The 13,790-nt window shown below is 42.9% G+C and overlaps 2 protein-coding genes across 3 annotated transcripts in view; both read left to right on the forward strand.

The window, feature by feature from the left end:
- LOC117584447 (semaphorin-1A) overlaps nt 1-8,837 on the forward strand; it is a 115,289-nt gene extending 106,452 nt beyond the window's left edge. Inside the window, 2 exon segments of the mRNA XM_034273364.1 lie at nt 2,200-2,272; nt 2,852-8,837. Of these exon segments, the coding sequence (XP_034129255.1) occupies nt 2,200-2,272; nt 2,852-3,774 (996 nt within the window). The 3' untranslated portion in view covers nt 3,775-8,837.
- Nucleotides 8,838-10,133: 1,296 nt separating this feature from the next.
- On the forward strand, nt 10,134-13,763 carry LOC117584448 (glutactin). 2 transcript variants are annotated; one of them, XM_034273366.1, is made up of 3 exons: nt 10,136-11,371; nt 11,507-12,627; nt 12,793-13,763. In XM_034273366.1, the coding sequence occupies exons 1-3, from the start codon at nt 10,207-10,209 to the stop codon at nt 13,702-13,704; spliced, it is 3,198 nt and encodes a 1,065-aa protein (XP_034129257.1). In that variant the 5' UTR covers nt 10,136-10,206; the 3' UTR covers nt 13,705-13,763. The 2 variants fall into 2 exon arrangements, with proteins under 2 accessions (XP_034129256.1, XP_034129257.1); XM_034273365.1 differs by having other exon boundaries at nt 10,134-11,371; nt 11,507-13,763.
- Nucleotides 13,764-13,790: the final 27 nt, after the last annotated feature.

Below are 13,790 nucleotides of genomic sequence, written 5' to 3' on the forward strand. Positions count from 1 at the left end.
ATGTATGTGTGATGTATCTGTGTGCGTGTGTTTCTATCACCCATAGTACCTATCATATAAATGTTCAAGCACCAACATCGTCCACATAAATGTTGTACCTACTACCTGTCATTGATGTTGCATATTATAATTTAGTTGTACCATTTGCATGTCTATTTTATTTTTCATCTATGCATACATACATCTACAATTAATTTAGTTTGTTAAGTATACATTTAAGTCATGTTTGGGTATACTAAAACGTATGGAAACATCTATAAAATATCTTTTAACATTTATTATATATTTATGTTATCAATTGGTTGCTTTTTATTGGGCCTCCTTAAGTCATTTAACCATTCCTAAACCACTATTCAATCTGTATATATATACATATATATCATATAGGAATTCCTCATCAACCATTACTTTCTTTTGCCAGTATATCTAAAATATATCTTCGTATCTCTTGGGCTATCGTCTTCAAGTTGGAAATACACCAATCGTTCGAATTGAGTTGGGTTGGATCTATGCAGGCCCCTCGCTCTCTCTTTTAGCTCTCTCCTGCTCTGTCTCTCTCTCTCTCTCTCTGTTAGCATTTTGTATAGCTAATATTCCTAACTCAGAGAAAAAAGAACCACTTTCTTTTCTATATCGTTACTAACTTCTCCATGCTATCGAACTATTCACAAAAACTCACAAAAATCAGACTGCAGACACCTAACCAACATGAAAATACCTCTAAAAAAAAAAGAAAACAAAAACTCTATCTCTATCTTTTCTCTCTTCTTTTTCCCTTTTTTCATCAGGTTTACCTTTGAGACGGGAGTGGGGCGGCTGAAACCAGTCAGGGACTAATTACCCAAAATATGGTAAATACTTTATGCATAACTAAAGAAAATTTAGTTCATTTTCTTTCACCCAACTTTTTATTCATATGTTTTAAATATATTATTTTGGCTTTTATTTTTTGTTACCTGTTTGTCTTTGGTTTTTTGTTTGCCAGGTTGGGGTTTATTTTTCGGCCTAACTTCCCGTTTAATATTTCCGTTTCCAAATATTCCGCTCAAAAGCTGCAATGTGGAAGCTCACGTCACATGGAGCTCAACAGAAATTCGCTAGGCAAAAAGTAATTTCTGAATAAATATCCAAACATTTTTGCAAATTTGCTCACCTTTCGATCTTGTTTCGGTCTCTTATTCTTTGGTTTGGTTATACATAAGTTCTTTTTTGAATAGATCCGTTCCGTAGGCACCAAGTTGTTGAAGATTTGTTGTTTGTTCTCTCTCTCTCTCTCTCTCTCTATCTCTCTCTTAAGTCACTGTTTTTCTTTTCGTTCCACATTACATTTATGCGAATGCCAAAAACGAAATTCTCAATCGATCAATCAGTTAAATCAGTCAATCGGTCAATCGGTCAATCTGTCAATCGGTCAATGGTTGTCAATTCAGTCCAGTCAGCCAGCCATCCCAGCCAGCGCCGCCTCCCGCCTCCAACCCAAGCCTGAACTCTGTATGCCTGAGGGTGTGTGTGTGTGTGTGTGGGTGTATGCTTTGGGTTGGACTTAGCGCCATACTACTTTAAGAACTGTCTACCCAAAACACTTGAATCGCTTGAACTCTTCTGCATGGGCGCCGTTCTAGACTCCTCCCAACAACAAACAAACAAAAAAACACCCAAGAATCCTACTTCAATGATTAACTGCTCAACAAGTGTGTCCACAATAGATATACCCACACAATACCCACTATTTGTAACTGCAATAATAAATATTACATGTACTCCTGTAACCTTTTACTTTCGATATATAATTATATGCTACATGAAATTATCATTTTATTGCTTGCCAACTACAAACAACTCCCCGATTGGTATCACTTGAGAATTCGCATAAAAAGAGATCGAAAGTTGCAATTTAAAGATCGGATTGAGAATATTCAGTAAACATTTAGAGTTTATCATTTCGGAATCAATAGAGCCCAAGCATTATAGATCTATAAATTGTCTTTGCCTTGCAACATTTGAGAGCCACAAAATTGACTGCAACGTTTTTTTGTTTTCTTAGATTAAAAAGCAAATTAGAGAATATGTTTTTGGTTTTATATTTTCGTTTGGTTCGATTTGTATACATATGAATATATATCTTTTTCCGAACTGATTAACGAATAACATAACGAATAACTGAATATATAAGAAAGTAAATGACACTCCAACCCTTAGGCTGTAAACAACACAAACACACGAAACAGAAGTCTTGGTCGCGCAAGAAGACAGCCGCCCCGTCATGGCATTGGTAAGTTTCTCTCTCTCACTCTCTCTCTCGCTCTCTCTACCCTCTTCACTCTCTTAACCGTTCACCAACACACATACACAGAGACACTCACATAGACACGCTCGCAACGTGATTTCCCTCCTTGCCTCTTTCTCTGTCTCTCTACCGCTCTAACCTCTGTGACTTTTCTCTCCTTCTGAAATGATCTCTGAAATCTTCGGAAACTTCCATTGGGTCATGCCATCATTTTGTGGATTTATTTACCCTTAAATGATATTGTTATTTATTTTTTGTACCTACATAACTTATCTCTGTAAATGTAGTATATGTCTGTGTGAGTGTTTTTGTGCATGTTGCAACAGACTCGATTCGATATTTGCCATTCCTCAATATTCAATGCCCGATATGTGTGTATTTTGTGTGTCTATCCACCCCCAACCCATATGCAACATGCACCCAAGCACTTGTACATATGTACATACATAATACTATGTAGTATCTCTGTGGCTGTGTGTGTGTGTCTCTTGTCTCCACCGATCCACCTATAAAATATATACCCAAAACGATGTGCTTCTATATCTTTTGGTTTGTTTTTTGCAGTAACTCAACATCGCTCGAATAGCCCCCAGCCACAACCACAGCAACAGCAGCAGCAGGCACAACAGCAGCCGCACTCCAGCTCCGGCTCGTCGCCGGTAATGTCGAACAGCAGCTCCAGTCCGGCGCCACCCTCGAGCAGTCCCAGCCCACAGGAGAGCCCCAAGAACTGCAGCTACATTTACCGTGATTGATTGCTATGTAACACCAAGTCGATGCCCCTCATTCAGGCCATGCCCTCGCCCACGCCGACACCGACACCGACGACTACACCCAACCACCCTACGCCCAGGCCACACCCAGTCGCCAGTCGCCCAGTCCAGCAGGAGCTTCATGATCATCACAGTCCAATAATCAAGACCTACGCCAAGTCGATGCCTGTAACGCCCATACAACCGCAGTCGCCGATGGAAGAGACGCCCTCCTACGATCTCTACGAACGCCATGCCCGCTCCGATGCCACATTCCACTTCGACGACGAGGTAGATGTGGATGATGATGACGACGATGATGATTTGGAGGATACCTCATCGCTGGCCATGATCACACCGCCGCCACCCTACGACACCCCTTACCTACTATCGCGAAGAACCTGCAACAGTGCGGCGGCGGCTCTATCGCCACCAGTGCCGCCACCACGCAGGTTCCGCTTCGGCAACCGGGAGTTCTTCAGCATGAGTCCGGGTGGTGGTGGTGGTGGCAGTGCCACGCCCACATCCCAATCCAAAGGCAGCGCCATAACACCCACAAAACTGAGCGCCGCTGCTGCGGCCATGTTCGCCACACCACAAATGGCCCAACTGAACCGAAAGTGGGCGCATCTGCAGCGGAAGCGACGGCGGCGGAACAGCAGCTCCGGCGACTCCAAGGAGCTCGACAAACTGGTGCTGCAATCGGTCGACTGGGATGAGAATGAGATGTATTAGATGTGTAGATATGCGTGTCTGTAGTTTAAGAGCGCTGATGATTCTGGCAGGAGCTGGGTGAGTGGAGATAAGTCCACATACAAGAAATAGAAACAGATACGATCTCTAACAGGGTCTAGGGCTGAGGCTGAAACTATCCCTATTATGTATGTATGTCCTTCCCCCTTCCCCCTTCTCCACCTATCTGCGCTCCACTTAAAGCTTGCATTTTTCCCGATATGAATACACAAACATTTGCGATAGCAGCTGAATGGGGATAGCCAGAGAAATTATACACGAAATTTAAAGTTATATATACATATAGCCTATACATACCCAGGCCTGCATAACATACGTATATAAACCATATACTTGAATGAATATAAATAAATATAGTTCGAGGTTCGAGGAAGGGCCTAAGCTAAGTTAGAGCCAGCTGCAAACGAAACGAGATATTGTTAATTAACATTGATTGAGAACACATTGAGAAGAGAGGAAGGAGTCAACAGCTTGTACATATTAATCTTAGAGTCGAAGTTGAAAGACGTAAACGTAATTTAAGGCAGAACCTTATTTGATTAGAGGAGGGAGTATACGCGTTATACACACACGTTTTTTGCATTTAAACCCCCAGACAAAATGGAAAAAATAGAATAAATTTACAAAAGAAAGAAGAGAAAAACAAAACAAAACAAAAGAAAACGCTTATTACTGATTTATATAAAAACAAAACGAAACACAAAAGAAGTTCTCGTAAAATACCAAAATAGTAGGGCAAACAAATTAGTCTTTAAGGGCAGCATTCGATTCGCAATTCGAGAAACAGATCCTCCACTGCTCCGAAAACGGAACTGCCAACCGCAACAGGAAATATGCTCCAAAAATATATTCTCACACACCAAATCAGACATCAACACACACAGAATCTATTAACGAGTGCATTTTCTAAGGTCAATTTTAGTTGCAGAGCCTTAAGCTTCTTTTTACAATTTCAAAATCTGCTATAGAAATGTGTAAATTATGTACAGGACTCTATACATACGCAATACTCGTGTACGATAGCCGATCCAAGGATCCAAGCAAACTGTACAGATATATGTGCCATAAATAGGGGACGGGCCCGCTTTGAGTTTAGTTGTTATAGTTTGCATTGCATTTAGAATGGTACTTTACCGGGGACAGAACGAACAGAGCTCTCTCTCTTAATATATATGATAAGAATGAGTTTGAGAAGGGGGTAGAAGGGTAAAGGTAAATGTAAAGGTAAAGGTAAAACACATTTATTCCGTGTGAAGTGATCGATCAAAATTTAGTGAAAGCATTAACTAAACTTTAGCCTAGCCACATAGGGTTTGTATTATAGATTAGGCCAGAGGATGGAGAACTTTTGAAGATATTTGCACTAGGGGCATTGCTAATGTTGTTCTCATTAATAGAGTATATACACACACACACACACACACACAATATATAGGTTAAGCTAACCGATATTTAAATATTTTGTATGAAAAACCTTAACAGAACCTTAACATCCGACTAAATTTAAAAACAAAATATTGTATGGAACACTCGAGGCATTGCAAGTTGCAAGACTCTCTGCACGAGATAAAAAGCGTAGAAATATCTAAATCAAAGCAAAGTTTGTAAGAACAATTAACAAATCGTAGAGTAAACAATAAATAAACAAACACACACTCAACGATCATGTATGTACTATATATAGAAGTGTATGGAGTGGAGTAGCAATTTAAATGCTTTTATATGCAATTTTACTTTTTGACAAAATGTATACAAGTAGGAAAGAAACAGAATCAGAAATTACATACGAATGCAATAAATTTAGACAGCCAAAGACACACAATTAAATATTCTATTCTAATCTAATTTAAAATATTTATAATTGTTTGAGCTACATTTTATTTAGTTTTAGTTGTAAATACACCGATTGTACATGTATTTTTTTAACGGACTTTCATTGCACTGAAGCAAATATCGTATATGTTGCATTAGTTTTGGTTAATTTAGTTTGTACTCTTTGTTTTTGTCTTTGTTATTACAACTCAAGTGTGTGGAGTACTTCGAAAGCAATATGAACAACACGTAACAAACAAACAAACAAACAAACAAACATTTATATATGGTATAATTCATAGGAAAAAAGCAAATCAAACAAAAGTCAGACACATAGCAGCAGAGTAGCAGCCGCAGCAGCAGAAGCAAAAGGGGGAAGAATTAGGAAACACCCTTAGGCATACCGTAGGAGTTTGAACTAATTCTAGAACTACATACATACATCAACTACTTATACAATTGCGTAAACGAGTATTAGCTCGGAATCAGATCATTAACTTTTATACACTTTACCATTTACATAAACTATACATAAATATATACAACAAGCGAACAGAATACCGATTTCATAATATATAGTACACGGCAAACCGAATATGTAGTTAGTTGTACTCGTAATTTAGAGCCAGGCTGCAATTGAAAGGTATTACAGTGAATCATGCCGACAAACAGAGAAAACAAACAACCAGCAACAACAGCACACACACTCATAAAAAAGATCCATGAATATACCGATTATATAATTATACATTATGTATATATATATACATAGATGACCCATATACATACACTTATTAGATACTTTAGCAGAGAGAGATTCTCTAGAGATGCTTTTAAAAATACAAACAAATTCGAAAATCCCAAAAAAATGAACAAACAAAAATAAATGAATTAAGCAAATGAAAAGTATTTTATTAAAAGACACGACTCTCGCGATTACTCGATGCAAAAGGGGTAGCAGAGTAAAACAGCTAAAGATAGAACATACAATACCCGATATATACAATTTCTTAAAACTTCTGCAAAACAAACACAAAAAAACAAAAACACTCGTGAGATCAACAAAACTCAGCAACTTTTTATAGAGGAGCAGCCCAACCAACTGTGGTTCGGATAGAGATGAAGATGAAGATACTTTAAAGATAAATTGTAAGCTAATTGAAAACGACTTTTAACTTTCTCCAAATAAGACGAAACGAAACGAGACGATTATTAGCCATGTATGCCGAAAACCGAAACTGAAATCAGATTGTAGCGAGCGCATTCGTATTTGCTATTTAGCAATTAATTATAAAGAAAAAGAAATCAAGAAGAACAACACAACCGGCATTAACAAATTAGTGACAAAACGCGAGCCCTAGAGAGCGCAAATATAACACATAGGGAGGAATAGGAATAGGAATGGAAAACCAAGACACACTCAAGTTCTCATTTTTCCATTAAACGATATATATTCAAGTGCTTCTTACATAAAATAAATAAATATATATATATATACATATATATAAATGATATATATATATAATGAAGATTACATGGTAGATATTATTATTACGGGACGGAAGCGAAAGCTGGACACACATTGGCATTATGAATACCTACTAACTAGTTTAAGGCATTTACTATACAGAAAGAAACACAACTCTATTATGATTATTATGTTTTGTGAGCGAACTTGGAGCGAACTATTACAGATTACAGATAACAGATAACAGATAACAGCATAAAGAACAGTTTTAGGGTTAAGCCTTATACTACCTATGCACGATGATTTCCCCCCTCCTGCGGATGGTCGTGCCGTGTCGTTTGGTTTTATAATTTCTAAGTAGCCAGCTCTCTATATGCAGTACATATAGTATATATACCATACACAAACAAACGTAATCGATGCATTTTACTTACTTGAAAAGCCATCAATGAAGCAAATGAAGTTAAAGCAAGTTCATGATTCAATTTATATAATTATGTTAAGATTTTATAACGCAACAAGCCTAACGTATACATTACCTATATGAATACTATTATACGAGACTTTGTAAATAATACTTCAAACCAACCAACAAAAATAAATAATCTTTCATTCGAGCAAAACAAAAGAACAACAAACCCAGGACAAAAACATCAAAAATCATAACGAAACGAAATGAATCGAAGCCAAGATAAATACCGATTCCAGAATCGACTTTTTACAGCCTTGGTTCCAACCACAACACACCACAAGACTCACAGTCCCCCAAAAAGGTGCACGATCCACGAATAGGAGATGAGTATGTTATGCATTCTTTAGCGGTTACAAATACGTAAGGATAAATTTAAATTGTTGAATATGTAGAGCAAAGCATAATTGAAGATAAAGAAGGAATAACACAAAATATTTAACCAACATAAGTTACAAAAACGCTATACACAAAAACAAACGGTACTTCCAAGCAACTATAGAGCTAACAGCAAACCATTTAAACAATTAAACTGCAAACACCTAATGAGTGAAGTTAAACGAAATGAATTGAATTCCGCACTCCTGCCACCCTCCCAATAACAATGGCTCCAAAGTTCACTCTCTCTTCCGTAGTACTCTCCCTCTACCAATCCGAAATTCTCCATTATTTCGAATTGATTTCGAACCAAACGCTTCACAAAATTAAACAAAAACTCCGAACTTTGTGCGGAAGGTGTGCGAAATCGGTTAATCAGAAGAATCAGCATACACAGAAGACAGCGAGAAGAAGATCAAGATCAACATGAAGAACATCCGTTAAATGAAAGACAAGAAGAACAAACGAAAATTGTTAGTAAAAAGACTGAGCTACAAAATATACAAGAACAAAAAAACAAAGCAAAAACAAAAGAAATAAAAGCAAACAAAGAACGCTATCGATATCGATAACGAAATCGAGATGAAAGCTAAAACAAAAGCAAATTAATGAATACTTTTGATTTATTGAGGAGTTTATTAATTAATGTGCAATTAATGTGTAAACGGTTTTCTAACTTGACGCTTGACTAGAATTCCATTTCGTTCGATTCAATATGATTTGGCCAATCGAGAGAAGTTCCTAGCAAACGGAGGCAGCCAGCCCAAAAATATCAATCAGTAAGTGAATCAATCAATCGATCAGATCAGATCAGATCAGATCAAACCCAGAAAAGAGGAACTTCCGCCTATCAATGTTAGTCCAGGCCATAATGATTGCTTTTGGCAAACTCATTCATTATCTGCTGATGTGGGTCATTAAATACGTAAATTGAGAACTTTTGTTTCCGTTTGGAACTCGAGATTGTATTGAGATTGAGGTGCTTTCTATTGTTTGGTCACTGCCACAGCATAATCGAGATTAAAATACCTAGAACATATATATATACAAATATATATAGTATATATATACATATATAGAACACGTATATATGCATACACTTGCTTTTAGCTTTCCTAGAACTCTGATTTCCATACTTGAACGTACAGTAAGCTGCGAGTAATAGGAATTAGTCTCAGACACGAAATAATCAAACTCAAGGCGCTAAAAGAATGCGATTCGATTCGATTCGATTCAATTCGATTTGATGAAACATTTTCAATTAATTCCACTCAAAAACATTACAGAACAGAACTAAACGAATCGAAACGAATCGAAAATACATACAACTTTATAACATTAAATTCTGAAGCAAAGCAACAAACAAAGCTGAAAGAGAAGCAGATTAAAGAACAACAACAACCACATATTATTAATGATTATTATATTGTATTATTATAACTGAAAATATTTAGATGAAATGACGATTCTTAATTATAACACACATTATTATAGATACATACTGAACAAACCGAGGCAAAAAACCCAAAAACCAAAAAAAAAAAACGACAACAAATGAAACAAACAAAAAACGGGAACGGCGAGAAGGGAATCGAAAATGATTAATAAAAATGAAAAATATAGAGAATATTATATTATGAACATTCCCCCCAATGCCTTTCAATTCTTTTTGCACATTTTAAATAGTAATTTTCCCTTGATTGATTTTCTCCTTTAACATCACAATCAAGCATAAAGATAAGTGAACTCTTCATTTCGAAATGGTAAAAATATCAATCGGAGTGCTGGGAGCTTCATAGCTTGACCGCACAGACCTAATCAGACCTAATATGGTGGTGGCCGTACCTAGGGCCAACATTTTGTATCAGCAATGCTCCAACATGGCGAAACATGGCTGGCCCAACGAACCGACAACTGACAAGAGGAGCTGCACCCCGTCCAGCGTACGCACCCCAGACTGATAACCCAGAGGCAGGACGGATGAGATAAGGACCGGAGCCAGCTAAGAACATGCAGAGCAGATGAAAGGCGGTGACGACATCTCCAAGTGGAACTAAGACATCGAGGGCAGGCGCAGAACTAACTGAAAGGCGCAGTAACTCAATCTCATTGTTGCTCAATGTCCAACCAGAAAACTGTCGACTTTTGTGGACTACTTTTGTATCCCGCCTCGTAGTGGGTCAATCAAATCAAGGCTAGTGCTGGGCATAGATAGAGTGTGAGCTAGTCAGTCCGTAGAAACTAAATCCGAAATCAGTTTCCATTCAATCGCGACACTGAGAGCAACATGCAGTCGTTGCCTTCCTGGGTCCAACTGCTGGCGTTGGCACTCTGCGTATGCCAGATGTGCGCCCTCCAACCCAGGCCTAGGTCTGATGACGACGACTATGACTTTAGTGCGGAGAACGAGGATTCGTTCACGCCGCAGCCCCTAAGGCCGCCTCCATGGCAAGAGGCTCCCCAGCCACAGGAGGCTCGTGTGCAAGTTCCCGGCGTGGGCGACATTGTCGGTGTACGCGGCTATAAGGCGATCTCGGGACGGCCAATCAATGCATTCCTCGGTGTGCGCTATGCCCAAGTGGGTGCCGGTCTGGGACGTTTCCAGCAGGCCAGGGCCACGAGTTTCCAGGGCAGAGTGGATGCCACCACAGCCAGTCCGAATTGCGCCCAATTTCCGGAGCTGCAGCGACTGCAGGCGGCCGAGGCACGCGGGGAGAACGTTGACGACTGTCTGACCCTCAACATCTATGCGCCCGAAGGAGCACGCGATCTGCCCGTCCTGGTCTTTGTCCACGGTGAGATGCTATTCGATGGCGGTGCCGAGGAGGCCCAGCCGGACTACGTGCTGGAGAACGACATTGTCCTGGTGTCGATCAACTATCGTCTGGCTCCGTTCGGATTCCTCAGCGCCCTCAGCGATCAGCTGCCTGGCAATGTGGCACTCTCGGACATCCACCTGGCCTTGGAGTGGCTGCAGCGCAACCTTCCCCACTTTGGCGGCAACTCTGGAAAGGTGACTCTAGTGGGTCAGGCAGGCGGAGCCACGCTGGTTCATGCCCTCAGCCTGAGTGGTCGTGCAACGAACCTCTTCCAGCAGCTCATCCTGCAGTCTGGCACGGCCCTCAATCCGTACCTCATCGACGAACGCCCCCTGGAAACTCTGGCCACATTCGCGCGCCTCGCCCGCTGTCAGTATGCCGGTCGCAGCCTGGCACCGCTCTACGACTGCCTCAGCCGTCTGCCCACCTCCCAGGTGGTCAGTGCCTTCGAGCAACTGCTGCAGCAGAACGAGGCACGCGGGCTCAGCTTCCTGGGCGGCTTCAAGCTCGTGGTGGGCGATCCCCTGGGCTACCTGCCCGAGCACCCTGCCGCACTGGCTGCCAAAGCGGCCAACAGCAGTGTGCCCATGATCGTGGGTGCCGCCAAAGATGCCAGCGCCTTTATTCTATCACGTGAGTGCTTAGCTAATGTTGCGCTGGGTCAGATCTGGTCAAATGCGATAAGACTATCAGTCTCAGTCTGAGAGTCCAGTTCCAACCAACCAACCAACCGATTAGTGAATGTTTCTGCTTGCCATTTCCTTTTAGGCTTCTACGACCAGATCCAGCGCGTACAATCGCAGAATGTGAGCGACTTCATCAACGTGGTGCTGCGCCACACGGCGCCTCCTAGTCAACACAAGGCATGGCTGGACTGGGCCCGCAGGGAGATCTTTTCGCAGGAGCACGATCGCACGGCCAGTGCCCACAGTGTGTCCCAGGGCCTGTTGGAGTTGAGTAACATGATCCTGTATCGGGCGCCTGTCATCTACTCGATCCGCCTCTCGCACAAGAAGAGCCCCGTCTATTTGTACACCTTTGACTATCGCGGCGAGCATCACCGGTTCGGCCATCTGGACAATCCCCTGCCCTTTGGTGTGGATGCCTCTCTGAGCGATGACAGCGTGTATCTGTTTCCGTATCCGCCGGAGGCTAGCCGCCTTAATCCCGTGGACAAGTCGTTGTCTCGTGCGCTGGTCACCATGTGGGTGAACTTTGCCGTTACTGGCATACCCAATCAAAATTCTGGCGTCTGGCCTAAGGCCACTTCCGAGTACGGTCCCTTCCTGCGCTTCACCAACTCCAGGCAGAGCATGCTCGAGCTGGACCCACATTTCGGTGACGGACTCTACGCTCCCAATCTCTATGGACAGTACTTCAATGCAACCAACAGCACCACCACAGCAACAGCAGCTACAACGACAACGACAACAACGACGACGACGACCAGACGGCCGTATGTCTACAATCCTTATGTTAACCGACAGCCAAACCCCTATCCCTATAACTATAACGCAACGACCACAACTTCCACGACAACGACGACCACGAGGCGGCCAATGTATGCGTACAATCCGTATGCCAACTGGCAGCCAAACAGACAGCCTGGACAGGCTCAGCCGTTCCCAAGGAGGCCGACGGATCCTGCGTACGAAAGGGCTCAGGAAATCAGGCGGCAGCAGGTGATACGGGAGCAGCAGGAGCGAGAGCAGCGGATACGTGAACAGCGCGAAAGGGAGCAGCAGCAGCAAGAGGAGCAGCAACGCCGCGAGGAGGAGGAACGAGAGCAGCGGCGTGTGCAAGAGCAGCGAGAGCAGGAAGCACAGCGAGAGCTGGAACAGCGCTACCAGATGCAGAGGGAGAAGCAGCAGCGAGAGCAGCAGCAGCGAGAGCAGCTGGCAAGGGAACAGCAGGAGGTCCTGGAGCAACAGCAGCGAGAACAAGAGGCGAGGGAGCAATGGGAGCGAAACAGAGAGCGAACGGAAGTGCATCGTAGTCCGCAGGAGGAGTTGGAGCAGCGGCAGCGGGAGTGGGAGCGGCAACAGCGTGAGCGTGAGCGGGAGCAAACAATCAATCCAGATGAACCAGACGATCGGGAGCTGGAAGAGAGGGAGCAACAGGAGAGAGAAGAACAGCAGCGACTGCAAATACTACATGAACAACGCCTTCAGTACGAGCAGCGGCAGCGAGAGCAGCAGCAGCGCGAGCAGGAGCAGCGAGAGCAACTGGCCAGAGAGCAGCAGGAGCAACAAGAGCAGCAGCAGCGCGAACAAGAGCAACGGGAGCAGGAGGAAAGAGAGCAACAGGAGCGCGAGGAGCAGCAGCGAGAGGAAATGGCGCGTGGTTATCAGCCGTACGAGCCTGAACAACAGGAGAGCTCTCGCAGGCCCTATCCCAGCTACGAGGACTACGTGCGCAGAGACGAGGAAGAGGAACCACTCGACTTTGAACCCGAAATCGATGAAAGCTCCAACCGAAACTATTCCGAGGAGCAGGAACGAGAGCAACAACAGCGCGAGCAACTGTATCGCGAGCAGCAGGAGCGAGAACGCGAGCAGCAGGAGCAGGAACGCGAGCAACAGGAGCGGGAGCGCCAGTCCCAAAACCCGAATGAAGACGAGGAAGATCAGCAAGACCGTAGGCAGCCTTACCAAACCTACGAGGAGTATTTGAGGGCCAATGAGGAAGCTGAAGCGGCAGCAGCAGCTGCTCAGGAAAGTGAGCCGGAGCCGGAGCCTGAGCCTGAACCTGAACGCGAGAATGATCCCAGCGCATACGAAAGCTACGATGATTACATACGAGCGCAGCAGGAGCGTCAGGAGGCAGAGGAGCGAGAACGGGCTGTACAAGAGGGCTGGGAGCACTCCCGCCCAGAATATCCAGGCTATCGGCAGTTTGTCAGCAATCATCACAGCTCCCCGCAGCACGCCAAGCAGCTGCGCAGGCAACAGCGACCCAATCTGTAGAGCATTCAGCATGGAATCTTGCTTAGGAGTTCTTTATTAAATATAAAATATATATCATATGAGTAATCAATACCAATTGTAATGAA

This window comes from Drosophila guanche, unplaced genomic scaffold, assembly GCF_900245975.1.
Source record: "Drosophila guanche unplaced genomic scaffold, DGUA_6, whole genome shotgun sequence".
NCBI lineage: Eukaryota > Metazoa > Arthropoda > Insecta > Diptera > Drosophilidae > Drosophila > Drosophila guanche.

Coding starts and splice junctions, on each gene's coding strand:
- LOC117584448 (XM_034273365.1), top strand. CDS start 10,207: ATGCAGTCGTTGCCTTCCTGGGTCCAACTGCTGGCGTTGGCACTCTGC. Junction 11,372..11,506: donor CAGCGCCTTTATTCTATCAC/GTGAGTGCTTAG, acceptor ATTTCCTTTTAG/GCTTCTACGACCAGATCCAG.